Here is a 20,154-nt window from a genome sequence, read left to right on the forward strand (position 1 = left end):
CCGCCCATATTATTTCCTCTCTAACTACCTAATGTATTCCTGTACCAAGCTCCCCCTATATATTCTACTCTAGCTACCTAATATATTCCTGTACCAAGCTCCCCCTATATTTTCTACTCTAGCTACATAATATATTCCTGTACCATAATCCCCCGCCCATATTATTTCCTCTCTAACTACCTAATGTATTCCTGTACCAAGCTCCCCCTATATATTCTACTCTAGCTACCTAATATATTCCTGTACCAAGCTCCCCCTATATTTTCTACTCTAGCTACATAATATATTCCTGTACCATAATCCCCCGCCCATATTATTTCCTCTCTAGCTACATAATATATTCCTCTACCAAGATCCCCCACCAATATTATTTCCTCTCTAGCTACCTAATATATTCCTCTACCAAGCTCCCCCACCAATATTATTTCCTCTCTAGCTACATAATATATTCCTCTACCAAGATCCCCCACCAATATTATTTCCTCTCTAGCTACCTAATATATTCCTCTACCAAGCTCCCCCACCAATATTATTTCCTCTCTAGCTACCTAATATATTCCTCTACCAAGCTCCCCCTATATTTCCTCTCTAGCTACCTAATATATTCCTCTACCAAGCTCCCCCACCAATATTATTTCCTCTCTAGCTACATAATATATTCCTGTACCATAATCCCCCACCTATATTATTTCCTCTCTAGCTACCTAATGTATTCCTCTACCAAGATCCCCCACCTATATTATTTCCTCTCTAGCTACCTAATATATTCCTCCTGGTTAATCTCGCCATTATTGTTGGCGTCAGCATCAGCGAAGATCTTGTTGTAGTCGACGTTGTTGAGGATGTTGTTGCCGTCGGTGTCTAGAGCACTGAACAAGCCACGGATGACGGTGTTGGTCGTCTGGTCTGGGTAGTTTTGATCGACGTAGTGGGAGTACTCGGGTCTGCTCACGTGACCGTCGTTGTTTTGGTCGTAGTTCTGAAAGTTTAAGATAAAAAAACAAAACACCCCTTAGAATACATGTTTTGTTTAGTGACTATGATAATTAAAAATTTGATTTCTGATTTGTTTAAAAAAAAACAACCATTCAGAGGCGTTTAATGATGTAAGGCATAAAAAGAACAAAATTATCAAAGTAGATTGGGTTGTTTAAAATTCAGATCAATTCGATCAATGATGCGAAAGATAAAATAATATTTACATCAAAGTAGTTATCTATTTCTGATTTTGAGACGCGGTTGTCGTCGTTGGAGTCTACTCGTTTGAAGGACGCAATAGCGAGGGCGTCTATGTCCTGTCCGAGGATGAGGGCGGGGAGGCACAGGAGGAGGGCGAATAGCATGGACATTGTGAGATTTCCTGGAGAAAATCAGATCATCAATCAATTATATATATATATATATATATATATATATATATATATATATATATATATATATATATATATATATATATATATATATATATATATATCCTAATATATAAAACCCCACGTTCGCACATCTCTCTCTCTCTCTCTCTGTCTGTCCGCAAAATATTTTCGCCGGACATCACGTCAGAATCGGCAGCGATATATGAAGAACGTTTTACGGACTTTTGTTGAAAATAATATGTTAGATGTTTTAAATGTATAACCACAATTTTATTTAAAGAAGAAAAATAAAAAATAAAGGCGTATTCGAATATAGAGAAACAGTATTATTTATGCAACCGGAAAAGTGTATAAACTTGGGAAAAGAACGCATTTAACAATGACGTCGCTTATTGTTTACACGAAAACACTAAAACAAGAGCACGAAACTGATGACGTCATCTTCCGAGTTTAGAATTTTAAAAATGAACTATTTCATTCAAATATGATTTAGAGCTATGTACGCTATGAAATGTATACAATACGATTTTCTCGGCCTAAACTTAAAAAAAATTATTTTATCTATTTGGATTCTAGATCTAGAGATTCTAGATCTAGATATTGATCTAGATCTTGATGTTCTAGATCATCTAGATCTAGAAATTCTAGATCTAGATGATCTATAAAGCTAAGTTGTCGGGTTCCCGATGTGTCCACGGAGGAACCTCTTCATAACTCCTGAGGTCGTAGACCGACCCTCGGGCGAATTAATTAAGCATTCAAATTCTCAATGTTTTCGAAAGCCTAAGCGAAGCTGGGCAGCATGCCTAGTATATATATATATATATATATATATATATATATATATATATATATATATATATATATATATATATATATATATATATAATACAAATACAAATACAAACATATTTATGTATAACTAATAATGTGCTTGAATGTAATATATTTATAAATAATTCCAATTAAATTATAAAATATAATCATGTATTCATTGATTTGTATTTTAGAATCTAACTGAACAGTTTCGTTCCATTTGTATAGTACCGAAACGTAAGCTATACACTTCTAACTACCTCTGATACGCTCTTGTAATCTTTACCCAGAGATGGAATTATGTGAATAGCTTTGTATATGGGCCTGCACGTCTACTTCTATCTCATTTATAAAATAGTATTCTGATTGTAAAGGCAATAGTTATAGAGACCCGATACTTACTTTAGTAGCAAAGTTTCCTTTACATACAATGATAATCACATCATCACCACGCTTTTATTTATACCTATCCTAACTCACGTCCCAGTAAAAAAAAAAACCACCTTTTACACAAAAAATCTCCACGATCTACTAAAATCACTGAAGATAAGATCATAATCCCGATAAGAAATATTTTAGATCCATAACCTAGAAATTGATCTTCCAGTTCAAATGAAAGTTGAACGTGTGGTTGGTCTATCCTACATATGTGTAACTACAAGATTGCGAGTTGTAAATCCTGTTACTTTTGTTCTGGTGATGGACTGGCCCGCCAGTTTACCGGGAAAATTCCTGGCGAGTCCACAGGAAAAAAATGTCGATGGGTCCCAAAAATGTGTTGGTATTTCTCTATTTCACCTTTTTCATTCCCTTATACTAGGGCCTAAAATGCAGGCTTTTATTGGGGAAAAAAGCACTTAGAAAATTTTAATCGGGGGTTGTAGACGCCTTTTAAAACTTCCCTGGCCACTAGGGCACAGCCCTCTTGTCATCATAAACACTTGTAAATAATTGTTAGATGTAGCTACAAATGTTGAGCAGACACTTAAGGAACTTGTATATAAAAGTTTTATCTTGAAGCAGCGGTAGACTGGTGCTGTCTAATCGGCCCAGGAAAAAAAAATAAAAGCGCCCCCCTCCCAATTTAAATACAAAAATAACAAAATGACAAGATGGGTTGATTAATTAAATAAGTCATTTAAACAGTATTGAAATAAACTAATACGCCCATCACAACACCGATCATGTCGCCCCACTGGATATTTCCTGGGCCCTCACCAGGATTTATCCCGATGCCCGCCCCCTCCCATCCCGTCTTGAAGAACATCTTATTGGGAAAGTGTAAATTAGGAAAACTAAACGCGAGTGACTTGGTACACCTTAATCAAAATTACGTCGGTTTTAATTAGTGTATTTAAACTGGTAACTCTATAAATGGACACTAGACAATAACCTTTTAAAAGCACGTGACAAATAGGAAAACACATGAGCAATACGGAAAGACATTAGGACTACGGAAAGACATGATTTGGAAACCATTTGAACAGAGCACCTGCTTATCTGTTCACGTGACTAGGTTGTGGCTATGATGTGTCTAGGTTGTGTCTAGGTTGTGTCTGCGGTGTGACTGGGTTGTAACGAGCTGTTGATGATCTTACTTAACCGGCCCCTTGTACTGTGATGGTACATGATATTTTGTTAAAAATCTGTGGAGGTTTTATGTCCTCAGTCATGTAATTTACAGCGTCGATTTACCTTGCTATGTTCGCTTTAGCATTATAGTTTTTATCTTCGGCTTGTGAGGACTGATACAGATTTACAGTAGTAATACCTCTTTCTGTCATTTACTTTCATACAATGAAAACGGTTTACTTGTGAATCATACAAAAAAATTAAATTGTGAATCGACGTTCTATGGAGATTTGGGAAGTCAAAAAAAGGGGAAAACTTGAAATTAAAATAAAATAAAATAGCAGGGCATTTGTTTTCACTGTTTTTGGTGGGTTGGGGAGGGGTTTATGGGCTTATAACTGGAGCTGAAATAATAAAGGGGTAGTGTTCAGCGCAATGCCCAGCCGCCTTAGTTTTCCTAGCGTGAGTCGGGTACCCATCAGAGCTGGGTTGACTTAGTGACGTTCTACTGACTTGAACACGGATTCGAACAGTCAACCTAAAAATTACCTTTGCTACCAGTTTATTTTCGTCTTCTGCTCTTTCTCAAGTCGGTTAAATTCAGTGTGATTGCTTTATTTGTACTGGCTGTTTGATTTGTTGTTGTTAGTATTTTTGCTTTCATTGTTGTTAGTATTTTTGCTTTCAGTACTAAACTACACTCAAATTTAATGTGTCTCTCTGTTTCTCTGTTTTGTCTACATGTTTGATGGGAACAGGGCATTACCCCCCCCCCCCCATTTACCTCCCGGACATCCCTCCGACATTACCCCCCGGAGTAATTAGGGCTGGGCTAGGGCTAGGGCTAGGGCTAGGGCTAGGGCTAGGGCTAGGGCTAGGGCTAGGGCTAGGGCTAGGGCTAGGGCTAGGGCTAGGGCTAGGGCTAGGGCTTGGGGCTGGGGCTGGGGCTGGGGCTAGGGCTAGGGCTAGGGCTAGGGCTAGATTTAGGGTTACGATTAGAGCTAGGGAAATGGTCTGTGTTAGCGTCAGGGCTAGGATTAGGATTAGGGTTAGTGTTATGGTCATGTTTAGGCTTAAACTAATGTCTAGAGTTGGTTTTGGTTTTGTGATAAATGTTATGCTGAGGGGAATGCTTAGGTTTTTGTTTTTTTCTTGAGGTTATATAAGTATAGAATTTGAGTTAGAATTAGGATTCTAACTTGGGGGTGGGGGGAGGGGGGATTAAAAGGGGGATAATTGCTCAGAGGGTAAATACAGGGGGCTTTGTCCTGCGGGCAATTGACGGGGACTGGGGGGGGGGGGGAGTAATGTCCTGTAGCCATGTGTGACATGTTATATTGACATTTTGTTTTGTTTTTATTAATGAGCGAAACAGGTGGTGTTTTAAATATGCATTTTTCTCTTTTTTTGTATAACGCGTTTATTGTGTAGTTTTCAAAAATGTATATTTCTATTTAATAGACTAAAAAACAGAATGTTCCATAATTTTTATATTTTATCAAAACATGCAATCAGTCTGCACTTTAAAAAAAAACTCTGACATAATTATTTATTATTTGCAATCTACAAATTTGTTTCAAAGTAGGTCATCTGGTCCAGAGGCGGATTAAGCTTGAGCGGGGCCCTCAGGCTGAAAATTTTTTGGGGCCCCCCATACGTTTATATATATATATATATATATATATATATATATATATATATATATATATATATATATATATATATATATATATATATATATATATATATATATATATATATATATATATATATATATATATATATATATATATATATATATATATATATATATATAAGCCGGCTGGTAGTGTTAATCTGGCAAGATAGTTAAAATACACTTGGTTTTGCATCATTCAGCTGTATTAGTATTTATCTTGTATTTACAAACAAGATAAATAATCGAGTCAAAATCAATTCGAAAATGATGAAGGAACTAAAGATCCAGGATTTCAAAACATACGTCAAGTTTGTATGATGTTAGTTTATGTGATCTCCACTTAACACATGCAGATCTGAAAATGTAGGCTAGGCCTAGTCTAATGTAATTTACTCTCTGGTTGTGTTTTATAATGTTTTATAAGCGAGGTCAATCAAAAAACTAATTTTTTAGTCCAGTGTCACACGTTTTATTATTTTAAGGACAGCTCTCTTTAATAAACATTGTCTTACGGGAAGCGATGAAAGCAATGTATAGCTTGTGCGTGTGTGTCTGTCTAAACGACAAACGTATACTTTCATGGAAGAATACATGTCAAATTTATATGTGTAAAAAAGATAAGCTGAAGGGTTGAACGTTAAAACATTCATTGAGATAGTAAAAACAAAAATCGACAGGAAAATCGACGAATAGTGTGTACTATTGTTAAAAAGTGAAAATTTTGGAGCACCTAAGATTTGGGGACGAGCTAAGGCCTCACGACTTCAATAGCGGTACACCATGTCCTTGTTGCCATCACTTGGCGTCTAGATTTGGTTTTAATTATTGTTAATTTGGCACATACAAACATCGTTACTATCCGACCTGTCACTTCCAATAACTCACACTCAAAACACAATTCTTACCTAACAAAAACGTTGTGTTTTTTAACGGTGCTGACAGCCGGATCCGTAGGTCTCTACTATTTTCTATTTTCTTGGGGCTATAGGGCTAAAGGGTTGCCCTATCACTAGCTGGTCACATTATTGTTAACAATTAGGCGGATTACTCATAAACAAACGTGTAGTAAAACTTGTTTTTTTATTTGTTTTGATGAGATTCAGTTTTTTTTTCCTGGCACAGGCTGTTGTACCCATTTATGTTCCAGAAAAAGTATTACTATTAGGCCCCTATTTAAGATGTGTCGCTTTAGGTAAACCGTTTCCGTGGGGAAAGCGATGACAGCTGCTGTAAACACTGGGAGTAGGATTTTTGTATGGCCTTTGTTTGTTTAAAAAATAGCTTGTAATTTAGGCATTAAAAGAATGATTTTACTAACATAAAAAAACATATGTAGAAATAAAAAATGAGTTATTGGGGGCGAATTTGTGGACCCCTTAAAATGCTGCTTGTATGAATGCTTGGGAGTGAGATTTAATAAACAGTGCAGACCATTTGCCTAACGTATGTGCGTTATTGTATGATTACTCCCTTACTACAGAATCTGGATTTATATGACGAAATGACATTCAAATTTCTATCTTACTATTTTAAAGAGGGTCAATCTTAGGCCCTAAACTTTTTGGTCTGAATTCCGCTGCTGTTTGTGGTATTTTTTGAAACTCTAAAAATCAACTCATTTTAATGACATAAGCAAACGCTGGTCCGGACGATATTATTTTAGGGATCATCAGCTTAATGTAAAAAACGTCTGAGTACGAGGTGATGACAGCTAGTAATTATACTGAAGTGTGTGCACGTGTTTGATATTTAGAAAAAAAAATGGAAAAAGTGATTTATGCATTAAATCGTTGATTGTTATAGTAAAAACAACAATTAAGTTGTAAAGTGAAATTTACTATGATTTGTAAGTGAAAATGTGGGGTACTTAAAATTCGGGGGCCCCTGACTGCAGTTCCCTCAGCCCCCCCCCCCCCCCCTCCGCCTACCTTAATCCGCCACTGATCTGGTCTAATTCAAACCCGCACAACGTGCAAAACCTCTCATGAAATTATTTTTATAGAGTCAAATCCCCTTTCATGTCACCATATATGACAGTGGACACTCACGGGGAAACTAGAAGATCTGGAGTTTGCAGATGATCTTGCCTTACTCTCGCACAGGATACAGGACATGCAAGAAAAGGTTGATGCATTAGGAGCCATCTCGCAGCGCGTAGGTCTGAAGATCAACAAAGAAAAGACGGAAATGATGATAATTAACAATAAACAGGAGGCTCCAGTGACAATAGACGGAAGACAGGTAAATGATGTGCAAGAGTTTGTCTACCTTGGCAGCAAGATCAGCAAAACGGGAGGCACAGAGGAGGACATACGCGCTAAAGTTAAAAGAGCCCGCTGCGCTTTCACAGTCCTGCGACCCATATGGAAAAGTTCGGCCATCTCCATTACCACAACAATTAGGATATTTAACTCTAATGTCAAGGCAGTTCTGCTGTATGGAGCAGAGACATGGAGAGTCTCCAAGGCAAGCACAGCAAAGATACAGACCTTAATGAACATATGCCTTAGACAGATACTGAAACTGAGATGGCAGGACAAAGTGCCGAACTTGGAACTATGGAGGAAAGCTAGGCAGGAGCTAGTGGCGCTGGGTGGGTCACACTGCGAAAGGCTCACACAAATGTTACACGCCAAGCGCTTGAGTGGAACCCCCAGGGAAAGCGGAAGAGAGGGCGCCCAAGACAGACCTGGAGGCGGAGTCTTCTTGAAGAACTGAAGCCAACAGGGATGTCTTGGGAGATGTCAAAATTAATAGCCGAGGATAGGAAGAAATGGAAGGAAATGGTGGAGGCCCTATGCTCCATAAGGAGCAAAGAGGACTAAATCAAAGTAAGTCAAGTCAATATATGAAATGGTCTAGTTGAAGCAGAGTCTTCTAAACAGTTATTTCGTATCTAGTTCTACAATCTCTGTTACCCTTAATTCAGTTCTCTACAAATGCTAATAACAGCTTGCTTTACACAATAATACCTAAGAAATCTAGACGAGTCGTGAAAAAACTTTCAGAATCTGTCATCTGTATATTATGTTCTTCTCTCAAACGATTGGGAGACATTTCGACGCTTGTTTAAACTATTATTTATTACTCGTTAAATTATTATTTAAAGTACTTGGAGAATATTAATGTTGAACTTTATAGCGTGTTGTATGATTTATTTTAAAAATAGTATTAAAAGTAGAATAAACTATGCAAATACATTTTTGATAACGAATGCAAAATCTTATTATATATATATATATATATATATATATATATATATATATATATATATATATATATATACATATATATGCAAAGCAATGTATGTGTGTGTGTTTGTCTTTTATGCATTACTACACCTTTCATCCGATCGCCAAGAAAATTTAAGAAGTTGTTAAGATTACTCCTGGGGAGATCTCTGCAGAAAAAAAAATCAAATACGTAGGGATAGTGTCCTGGTAGGGCGCGATTCGATAAACCGTATATAAAATAAAAGTCGATTTCAGTTTGACACTGTTCATCCGATTGCCATGAGTAGAACAACCCAAGGGAGATTACTGCAAAAAAAAAATAATTTCGCAAGGGCGGCGCCCCGGTGGGTGCGATTTTTTTTCTCTATATGCGGTATATATATATATATATATATATATATATATATATATATATATATATATATATATATATATATATATATATATATATATATATATATATATATATATATAAGTATGTGTGTGTGTGTGTTTGTGTGTTTGTCTTTTATGCATTACTACTCCGATATATACAAAACAAAAGTCGGATGCGATTCGACACAGTTCTTCCGAGTGCCATGAAACTTTGGAGGGTTGATGAGAATACTCACGAGAAGGTTTCTGCAGAAAAAAAAATTCTTACTGACAGCGATCGGGAGGGTGTAATTTTTGTCACGTATTGATGCCCAGAGTTACAGATCAGATATTTTAGTACTTGGTATCCGTTTATCTGGGTCCTGCATAGCGGGTAGAACTATATTCAGCGGTAAAACTGCAACAGACGCAGCAGCTGGTGCCCCGGTGATTGTGTTTACCGAAGCGCCCTTGGTTCCCCTGTGAGCACTATTGCTCCTACGTACGTTTTAAAAAAACTAAAGACTTGATGGGCATCAATAATAGTTGATTAGATCGAATCAGGCGCGTCCTCCGGCGCCCCGCCATGGTGCACTTTGGCGCCCCGGGCTCACCCTAGAGCAGTATAGCTTTCATTTTAAACACCACGATAGGCTATGGATAAAATGGGATGCTATTGTCGCTCACTAAATCAAATCTGGCGTCCCGCAGGGTGCTATTCTGCTCCCGGGGCTTTCCATGAGCTCTATGGCTCATACGTTCGTTTTAAAGAGTGCGATAGACTATCGATACACGTGGTATTATAGTCGTGTACTAAATTGAATCAGGAGCATCCGCCGGCGCCCCGGTATGGTGTTATTTGACGCCCTGGGCTATACCAAGAACACTATTGCGCCAACGTTAGTTTAGAGGAGCACCCTACAATTTTGACATGGTGACACACGACATTCGTTGTTTAATCGAGCCAGGGGCAATATTTGATGGCTCCCGCGATCACCCAGCACTCCCCTGGGCGGTCGCCGAGGTGTGTTCTAACTCACTTTTATTGAGAGTAATTAACGTGCACTCTAGGCCTTCATACACCCAAGTAAAACCATTGCCCCGACAAGTATGTTCCAAAAAATATAGAGCAGGTATTATTTTAATTTAAACAATTCGGGTTTAGAAAACAAGGTCAGGCGTCTAAGAATAAAGGATTGGTAACGTATTGATGAAACCCTCTTAAATTTTTTTATCAGACTTTCTTCTGGCCCCGCGGCAACGCGCGGGAATCGGCACGCTAGTTGATTTTTAAAACCTTCACGTCCACCACATTTAAAAAAAAAACCCTACCAGAAACAAACAACAAATGAAATTGTATTTACAAACTTTATTTATTATTTTATTTAGTTGGTAAGGGTTCTGAAATATCTGAAAACACAAAAAAAACACGTATTAGAAAACAATTCAGCAGTAAAAATGGATTTAAGAAATTATGTAAGAAAGTGAGAGAATGTTACTTAACCCTAATGAGAATATACATTGGTAAATGTTACTAAATGTTAGTACGAAAATCGTATGTACAATTTCGGCCAACCAATCAATCTAAGGGAGAACAGCGGTTGAAAAAGCAGGAAAAAATACAACGGTTGCTGTTCTTGTTATAGTTCATAAAACTTGAAAAATATCAACTCAAGTCTATACTTCCTGATCATGAAGTGGTTGATACGCTAATGAGCAGTTCTTTTCTACAGACATATTAGGTTTATCCAGAACAGGTCTCCACAGACCAACGCTCACATAGTATAGTTTACATATAATATGCAATAGTTTTTTTTTTTTTACTATCGCTTAAACCAGAGGCGGGCGAAAGTTCGTCTCGTATTTTTTCCATTAGAGAGGCTATGTCAAAGCGCATGCGCAGGCATTTAAAATACCCACTTTTCCGGTTTGTCAGTTTTATTTCAGTTTTGTCTATGCAACAGTAACATTTAAAAATTTCCAAATAAAGTGAAGCCATGAGCCCTCCGAAAAAGCGTAAAATTGATGATTAATCCCGCGTGTTTAATGAAAAATGGACACTCAAATATTTCTTTGGTAATACAGGCAAGTTTCAATTTATTGATTTTTATGATACCATTTATAATTTTTCTGAAATGAAATTAATATTAACTAAAGAATACAATCATTTTAAACGGTGCGGCCTCCGCTAAAATCCCACCCCTGACTTCAACAATTTCCAGTACAACTGAAATACAAATAGTTTATTTGATTACTTACCTATCGTATTCGGCCTCCGTTACTTGGTTGTTGCCGTTGGCGTCGGCGTTGATGAAGAGGTCGTCGTAGTCGCTGTTGTTGAGGATGTTGTTGTTGTCGCTGTCCAGACCGTTGAAGATGCTGTGGAGGACTCTGTTGATGGCGGGGTCGTGGTACAGTTGGTCGATATGGTGGCCGTACTCAGCTCTGGTCACGTGACCGTCGTTGTTTTGGTCGTAGTTCTGATAATCACAGAGTACAATGTTTATTATGTCTAGAACACATACAGATATATAGGGGGACGGGGGATAGGCAGATATATGTATGCCATATATGTATGGTTGACTAGTGTTGTTTGGCACTTTGTTTTCGATTGCAACTGAAATAATTTATTTTGTTCTGTTACTCAACAAGGTGGGAACATGGGCGTCCCAAGGCGGGGGGGGGGGGAGGATGTGGTCTGCATCCGGTGACATCGCTTATAGGGTAACACCACGACAAAAAATCGTAAAATTTAATGTCAAAAGGTGTTTTATCAAATTATCACAATAATAGGCGAGCGTGGTGACACAAATCAAGATGCTAATTTGTTGTAGGAGAGCGGGTTGACACCAAACAAAGATGCTAATTTGTTGTAGGGGAGCGGGTTGACACCAAACAAAGATGCAAATTTGTTGTAGGGGAGCGGGGTGACACCAATGTTGTTGTAGGGGAGTGGAGTACGACCAAGCAAAGATTCAAAATTCTTGGAGAGATATGGGGTGACAGCCTCTGGTGACCCACCTGGTGGCATTACCTTTACCCAGACTCTACATGTAGTTGAAAAACTTTTGGATTTGACATTATAAAACCACTGTAAAAAATATATCAGCTCCAGTAACAGAAATGTCTGTTTTTTTTTATAAAAAGGCACTATAGCTATAGATACGTACATCGAAATAATTGTCCACTTCAGATCTGGTCAAATGCCCGTCATGGTTAGCATCGATTCTTCTGAAAGATGCTGAAGCGATTGCGTTCAAATCCTGACCCAGGGCGAGCATGGGCAGGCAGACGAGGAGAGCAAAGAAGGGAGACATGCTGGAATATTCGACAACAGAATCAGGATATCTCAACATAAAAATTCTTCTGATTAAAATAGTAAGTATTTAATATAGAGATCCTGCTAACTAAATTAGTATAATAGATTGTAACTTTGAGATAATGATAACTGAATAGTTAAATATTTTAACAAGGAGTTTCACATAGACATTCTGCAAACTGACTTAGTAAACATTTTAATGTAGACAATCTGCAAAATGACTTAGTAGATATTTTAACAAAGTGACTCTGCAAACCGAATTAGTAAATATTTTAACTTTGAGTTTCGACAAGGCTCCAGAAAGATTGTGCAATTTGTCTAGGAAAAATTTTAAGCTAAGAGGTCTATCAAACAGAACTGGGAGGTAACATTTGAAATTATTCCAAAAAGGAACTTTTAATAAATCTTAAAAGTGCAATTTTTATATTAATAATAATCAGATGTTAAAATATAGTTTTTTTAAAATATACAATAATAGAGAATAGTGTGTGCCTCGTATAGAATAACAATCATTAGTATTTATATTGACAAATATATTGCACTTGACGCGGTATTGCTGCAAATTCAAAACTATAAACATCGTTTTCATGTCTTTGGTGTTTTAGAACTATTAACTTACGTTACAGCAGTAATATTCTAAAACGTCAATAAATACACTAAAATGTATTTCAATTTATGCTACCTCAAGCCTACTTATTACTTAAAACTATAAACAAGATATCACCTCTAAGCATTCATCTAAAACAAGCGGTTTAAAATAATGCTCAGAGATAACTCACATGTTAGTTTCAGTAGTGTTGACTGATGTGTGATTTCCCCTAGGTTCAGGGGATTTTATTGTGTTTCTTGACACTTGAGCGTGAGGAAGACACAGATGGGACGGACACGATTATTTTTTTAAAATGATAAACTATTTTCCAGACTAATCAAAACGGCAACCAAGTGCAAGTGCATTTCGTTGTTTCCGATAGTTGCTTTTTTTTTTTTTTTTTTACCGTAGGCCTGTATGATTTAAAAGTGAGAGTTTTTTAAAATAAAATCAAACAACGGTAAGGAAAACTAGCGTCACTGGGTTAAAGGTCATCCGGTGCAGTGATTGAGGGTGTCATCCGGTGCAGTGATTGAGGGTGTCGTCCAGTGCGGTGAATGAGGGTGTCATGTGGTCCGGTGATTGAGGGTGTGAATTCGGTGCAGTGATTGAGGATGTCATCCGTTGCGGTGAATGAGGGTGTGGTGCCGTGATTGAGGGTATCATCCGGTGCGGTGATTGAGGGTGTCAATTGGTCCGGTGATTGAGAGTGTCATCCGGTGTGGTGATTGAGGGTGTGGTGTGGTGATTGAGGGTGTGGGGCAGTGATTGAGGGTGTCATTCGGTGCGGTGAATGAGGGTGACATTCGGTGATTCAGGGTGTCATCCGGTGCAGTGATTGAAGGTGTCATCAGGTGCGGTGATTGAGGGTGTCATCCTGTGATTGAGGGTGTCATCCGGTGCGGTGCTTGAGGGTGTCATGTGGTCCGGTGATTGAGGGTGTCATCCGGTGATTGAGGGTGTCATCCGGTGATTGAGGGTGTCATCCGGTGCGGTGATTGAGAGTGTCATCCGGTGTGGTGATTGAGGGTGTGGTGCGGTGATTGAGGGTGTCATCCTGTGATTGAGGGTGTCATCCGGTGATGGAGGGTGTCATGTAGTCCGGTTGTTGTGGGTGTCATCCGGTGGTTGAGGGTGGTTGAGGGTGTCATCCGGTGCGGTGAATGAGGGTGTCATTCGGTGATTGAGGGTGTCATTCGGTGCAGTGATTGAGGGTGTCATCCGGTGCGGTGAATGAGGGTGTCATTCGGTGATTGAGGGTGTCATTCGGTGCAGTGATTGAGGGTGTCATCCGGTGCGGTGAATGAGGGTGTCATTCGGTGATTGAGGGTGTCTTAAATGATAGTGTTACCCCCCCTCCCCCTCCATTGTTTGCGTTGCTAGTGATAAGGCAACAGATTAAAAGTTTTAACTTAAATAATTTAATAGTAAATATCTTTTAAAATACTGCTTACAGTTCGATCAAGTGCAAAAGTAATTTAATAGAACATATCTTTTAAAATACAGTTAGATCAAGCAGTGGCGTAGCCAGGATCGTCTCAAGGGGGGGTTCCAATTTTTACCCGGGGACAAACTTTCGATTTGCACCCCCCCCCCCCCTCAAACTTTCGATTTGCACCCCCCTCCCCTCAAACTTTCGATTTGCACCCCCCCCTCCCCTCAAACTTTCGATTTGCAGCCCCCCCCCTAAAACTTTCGATTTGCACCCCCCCTCCTCAAACTTTCGATTTGCACCCCCCCCCTCATACTTTTTATATATACCGAGGGGTCTATGGGGAGGTTATGACCCCCCCTAACCCCCTCCCCTGCCTACGCCACTGTGACCAAGTGCAAAAGTAAGTTAATAGAACATTTCTTTTAAAATACTGCAAACAGTTTAATCAAGTGCAAAAGTAATTTAATAGAACATTTCTTTTAAAAAACTTCTAATTTTTCGATCAAGTGCAACCCACAAAACTAAGGTCATTTTTAATCAAACTAGGTCACTTTAAATGTTTGTTTGGCAGTCAATGTTTTAAAATAAAAAAATTTTTACAGTCTTCCTTTTTATGCCACTATTTCTAAACAATGTAGGATATAACATTGATTTTCCAAATCGCAATATATGAGGATTTTTTAAAAAAATGTATATTTGTTTAGCTAAATCATAATTTTCACTTGACTTTAACAGCTGTGGCGGATTAAAGAAAGGGCTAACACGGCAGATACCCGAGGCTCCGCGAAGTAAAGTTTCTTCCAATTTTCTCTTACATAACATTAGTACAAGATATACTAAACCAACAAACATATTGTATGTGTTATTTAAAAAAAAATATCTAACAAGTAACATACACATGTGTGTAGTGTTTTTTTTAGTGAAATCTTCGAAAACATTTCTAGGGCACAAATATATTGTGTTTACATCAGCTGTCATATTATACTTATCTAAAATCGTCTTCTTAAAATACTACTAATTTCGTTGCCATTCGTCAATGGACTTGGCTGAATAAAAGAAAACATAGCACCGAAATGAATATGCTTGTGAACGACAAAGCAAAAATACAACAACGAGCAGTATATCCTGTGTTACGTTTAATGGTCATGTGTCCTGAGACTGGACATCGAGCGAAGAAAAAGAACTATGACTGACTCTAGTCTACCAAATATTAGAGTAAAACGCGATAGTTAACTTTACTAATCAACTTCTTAGCTTTGACTTACAAAATGAATGTTTAATGATCATATCTTAGTTGCATTTTTTTTTTCAATGAATAAAATCTCTTTCTTATTTTTTGCATTAACTGCCTGACTACTAATAACATTGAAGAAATAATTTCTTTCCAGGAATGTTAAGATCGCATTTCTTTATTGATCAACCCATGTTGTTATTACGACAGACGCTTTTGATCAGCCAACTCAATTTTTCTGGGTCAATGTTCTACTAGGTTTTTTAATGATTGTGTCAAGTCTGCCTAATGACCTTATATAACTATATTGCTTAATGATCTCTTGAATGACCATTGCATTAATATTTTGGGTAAGAGTCATGCTTGTTGATAGTACCTTAGCGTTAAGTGGAACTGAATATTTCAAATATTTCTGTTTAAAAGTATTGCCTATAATATTTTATACTGGAATCTAATCATTTTGTGGTTGTCTAAAATGAAATGTGTAGGCACAGAGTGTGTGTGTGAGAGTGGCCTCCCCTTGAAAGTGGTGGGCTAGGGAGAGGAAGTGTGTAAACGTGTGAGTGTGGAGAAATGGTTGTGTGATGTCAACGCAGTAGAATGACTCGTCAGTTTTCTTTTCAATTTTTACTTTCTCGTATATACGAAGTATAGAGAAAGTCTTGCAATCGTGCAAAAAAAAAAATCGAGACTTTTACAAATCTCGACGTTTTACATATCACTGATACGGAAAAACATAATTTTGCAATCTTGTCCGTATGTCTGTGTGTCTGTCTGTCTGTGTGTCTGTGTGTGTGTAAACACGATAACTTGTTAACTAGTTACAGCTAGGTTGATGAAATTTCATACATAAGTATTTTATCAAAATCGTAGATCCGTATCAACTTTTGAGCGATTTCCGATAACCGGAAGTGGTACTTTTTCTACTTTGAATTTTTCAAAGTTCCAATCCCCTGTTGTTTTATACAAGAATATTCGAGAAAGTTCAGTGCAGATCACTCCCGGTTTATTTTTACTTGTTGTTGGTGAATATTACAAGTAAATAATAATCCCTGTGGATTGTGTTTTATTTACTATTGTTACGCCTGGCCCATACGACCCCAAAATACCTACTTAGCCAAGCGTTACAATATATAATTATATCAATAAATTTATATATATATATATATATATATATATATATATATATATATATATATATATATATATATATATATATATATATATTAATTTTGTGATGATTTTGCGAGCATTCAGTTGCGCGGTTTTGTGAACTTTCTATAGCTTGCTGTGCAACAGCTCTCAGTTAGGCAGTCCATTGGTCAGTTCTGACCTCTCCTTACAGCCCCTAGACACGCCGCTGATAATGAGGACCAGCAGACTTATGGCAGGAGTTGTCCTTAAATGACGTCAATGATTTGTTTGCGAATTTAACCCCCATCTTACGTTATCATTACCATAGTCAAGAAAATTTCTAGTGGTTTATTACAAAGAAAGGCTACCCATGAAATATTAATTAGGCCTATGGTTTCTCAATATAATGCTATTCTTACTTTCATTATAAATTATAAACAAAAAATCTTTAAAATGCAAAATAAATAGAAAATTCATTTTAAAATTTAGTGTGTAAAATTTTAAAGTGTTACGTTACACTTTGTAACCACTCCCCTCCCATCTGATCATCACACGATTAACTCTGGCACCAGGCGATCCTGGATGGTCAAAAGATACGTCCAAATGGACGGCAAACACATTTTTATACGTTAATTTATTTCATTTTTGTTCTTATCTAAAACTAGTTTGATATGCTGTAAAAAGTACCAAAACGTTTGCTTAGTTTATATAAAAATATTTTACGTTAATGGCACTAACTTGAAAAGATTATATTTGAAATGAGATCACTGTTTACTAATTAACCCTCTTGTACCCAAACCACTTTGCCGTTTCTCGCACAACTACATAAAACTACAACACCTCTCAGGTATAAAAAACAGATGCACGAAGAAAATATAATTCGTACAACAGCTTGTGCCAATGATCTGTCATTATGCTGTTTCAGAAACTATCATCCTTAGTTTCTCCATCGAATACAATGGTGAAAATTTGCTTAAATTGTTTCTCTTTCTGTTTGAGCAATAAAACACAAGTCAAGTAATCACATTATAAAACAATGTTTTATTTTTTTAACAGTACATAAGAATTTAGAAAAAAATGTTTTTGAGCCAGCTTAGTTGGTGAGGGTGGCGAAATAACTGAAAGTAAAAGATCACAAAAAATATTTAAATATTTATATTTATTTTTTATTAAAATATGTTAATATAAATATATAGGCCTATATACAAATTCTTAATAAGGCAACATGTTCGTATTTGAATGTTATTAACAGATTAAACATATTCTAAATTCAATTAACATGTTAAAATTCAGATGTTTTGATACTTGTTATGAACGAACTGTATTTATCAAATTGAGCAAAATGTTCATTTATGAACAAATCTACACATAAACAATATCAAATTAAACATTTTCAAAGTTGGATGTTGAAAACATTTTGATACATTTTCTGTAACGGATGTTATTAATACTATCATATTTAGATGTGTGTATAATTAACGGATCAACCAACAATTTGACATTAGAACCCAATAACGGTACTCAACATTTAACATTAGACCCCACTAAAGGTACTCACAGTGTAACATTAGAACCCACTAAAGGTACTCACGTTCTGTATTCCTGCTCGGTGACCTGGTTGTTGCTGTTGGCATCAGCGCTGGCGAAGAGGGCGGCGTAGTCAACGTTGTTGAGGATGTTGTTATTGTCGCTGTCTAGACCGTTGAAGATGCCGTGGAGGACTCTGTTGACGGCTGGGTCATGGTACAGTTGGTCAACATGGTGGCCGTATTCAGCTCTGGTCACATGGCCATCGTTGTTTTGGTCGTAGTTCTATCATTACCATAAATTCATTAATTAGGAAAGCCAAATGTGTTTTAAACTAAACGGCATAATTTCACAAACTTGAAATAATTTCATGTCATAAAAATTGTACCAAATGGTTAAAAAAATAAAAAATAGTTATGATGGGCGTTAATAATTATTAAACTCAAGAACATTATTTTGTATATCGCAGCCTTTTTGGTAAAAGCATCGGAGACACAAGACAGAAGCTCTCTTAGACGTGTGGATAAAGGAAAGTTTAGAGTGAAGAACGGAGAAATGAGGGGGAGGGGGCGGTGGCTGATTATCAGTTGTTGTTACATAATATCAACAAGACCATGCCAGCACTGGAAGAGTGGAACATACAGTAAAAACAGAAACCCTGAAGTCGATACACTATGAACATCAGCTTAGATATGATATGAAAGAGGCCGAAATAAAAACATTCACAAATCTTGGTGGATGGAAAAGTGTAGAAATGGCATAGGCCGAAATAAAGAGATTCACAAATCTTGGTGGATGGAAAAATGTAGAAATGACATAGGCCGAAATAAAGATATTCGCAAATCTTGGTTGATTGAAAAGTGTTTTCTAGTTCTTTGCTCACTAGGGAGCTAAAGCCTTGAACTAGAAAACCATCATAGTTACACTACGACGTACATCAAAGTAGTTGTCGACTTCAGATCTGCTGATGTGGCCGTCATGGTTGGCGTCCAACCTCCTGAATGAGGCGTCGGCGATGTTGTTCAGATCCTGGCCAAAGATCATTGGCAGGCAGACGAGAAGGGCGAGGATGATTGACATTTTGCTGGGTCTGGGGATCATAAAAACAACAGTATCATCATATAATAAAATACATTATGTTGTTGTTTGTAATAGTTCCACGTTTGTAGTTTAAAATGCTGAATAGAGTTTGCACGAAACAAATAATACACGGCTAAATATTATAATATTGAACTATTAACAATTTACTGGTAATTGATCCTATATTTAAATAAGTCAAACAAACTTGCTTACGAGTGGTTACAGTTAGCACTGGTGCTGTTGTAGTGAAGTATCCCAGGTAAAGTCGGGTTTATATGGCAGAAATGGACCGAGTTGACATGGGCATTTAACATATGGCCATCGCATGATTAGGCTTTTAAAAAGTAATTTAAAAGATAACAGAATTTTAAAAATATAACACGTGTTTGGATATAAAAACCACTATAACTTTAACAAAAAGAACATGTTCTTATTAAAATACATCGAATATTCTTGATTGGTTAAAATATTATAAACATAATATACCATTAGTTGTCTTTAACAATCGATCACCGTATTTCTCTTCTGTTGAAGTGATTTTAAGATTTTTGGTATAAGTAATACAAATGCGTGTGAACATTGTGATTAAGTCATGACGTTAGGTGTGCCAGAAAACACTGATACAAGACAATTCTGTTATAAATTAAAACCATATGTGTACGGTGAGTGCACTAGCTGACATCTATCTGTAAGACCTGACATTAGTGTGATAACATTATAGCACATTTATTGCAAATACAAAACAAAATCGATTTTTCGTACTTTCAAAGAAGAGACCATGTTCAGCCTTATCTGGAAAATTGTCCAACTGAT

The 20,154-nt window shown here is 37.0% G+C and overlaps 2 protein-coding genes across 4 annotated transcripts; both read right to left on the minus strand.

Moving 5' to 3' along the window:
- Positions 1–754: 754 nt before the first annotated feature.
- LOC131947656 (calmodulin, striated muscle-like) lies at positions 755–2,689 on the minus strand. Its single transcript, XM_059308896.1, has 3 exons — positions 2,592–2,689; positions 1,203–1,360; positions 755–979 (listed from the first exon to the last, which is right to left on the minus strand). Exons 2-3 carry the CDS (start codon positions 1,347–1,349, stop codon positions 755–757), a joined length of 372 nt encoding a protein of 123 aa, XP_059164879.1. The 5' UTR covers positions 1,350–1,360; positions 2,592–2,689.
- A 7,691-nt stretch (positions 2,690–10,380) lies between these two features.
- On the minus strand, positions 10,381–19,610 carry LOC131947689 (uncharacterized). 3 transcript variants are annotated; one of them, XM_059308964.1, is made up of 4 exons: positions 19,555–19,610; positions 19,198–19,351; positions 18,326–18,546; positions 17,759–17,852 (listed from the first exon to the last, which is right to left on the minus strand). In XM_059308964.1, the coding sequence occupies exons 2-4, from the start codon at positions 19,339–19,341 to the stop codon at positions 17,828–17,830; spliced, it is 390 nt and encodes a 129-aa protein (XP_059164947.1). In that variant the 5' UTR covers positions 19,342–19,351; positions 19,555–19,610; the 3' UTR covers positions 17,759–17,827. The 3 variants fall into 3 exon arrangements, with proteins under 3 accessions (XP_059164946.1, XP_059164947.1, XP_059164945.1); XM_059308963.1 differs by lacking the exons at positions 17,759–17,852; positions 18,326–18,546; positions 19,555–19,610 and adding exons at positions 10,381–10,436; positions 11,286–11,506 and having other exon boundaries at positions 19,198–19,380; XM_059308962.1 differs by lacking the exon at positions 19,555–19,610 and having other exon boundaries at positions 19,198–19,379.
- Between the last annotated feature and the right edge of the window lie 544 nt (positions 19,611–20,154).

This window comes from Physella acuta, unplaced genomic scaffold, assembly GCF_028476545.2.
Source record: "Physella acuta isolate Inbredline_101_S28 unplaced genomic scaffold, ASM2847654v3 ptg000604l, whole genome shotgun sequence".
Taxonomy (NCBI): Eukaryota; Metazoa; Mollusca; class Gastropoda; family Physidae; genus Physella; species Physella acuta.

Excerpts from the sequence above, each read along its gene's own strand:
- LOC131947656 (XM_059308896.1), bottom strand. The coding sequence starts at position 1,349 with ATGTCCATGCTATTCGCCCTCCTCCTGTGCCTCCCCGCCCTCATCCTC. Across the intron at positions 980-1,202 it reads AAATAGATAACTACTTTGAT|AACTACGACCAAAACAACGA; the intron begins GTAAATATTATT and ends TTAAACTTTCAG.
- LOC131947689 (XM_059308963.1), bottom strand. The coding sequence starts at position 19,362 with ATGATCCCCAGACCCAGCAAAATGTCAATCATCCTCGCCCTTCTCGTC. Across the intron at positions 11,507-19,197 it reads AAGTCGACAACTACTTTGAT|AACTACGACCAAAACAACGA; the intron begins GTACGTCGTAGT and ends TGTGATTATCAG. Across the intron at positions 10,437-11,285 it reads ACGGAGGCCGAATACGATAG|ATATTTCAGAACCCTTACCA; the intron begins GTAAGTAATCAA and ends TTGTGTTTTCAG.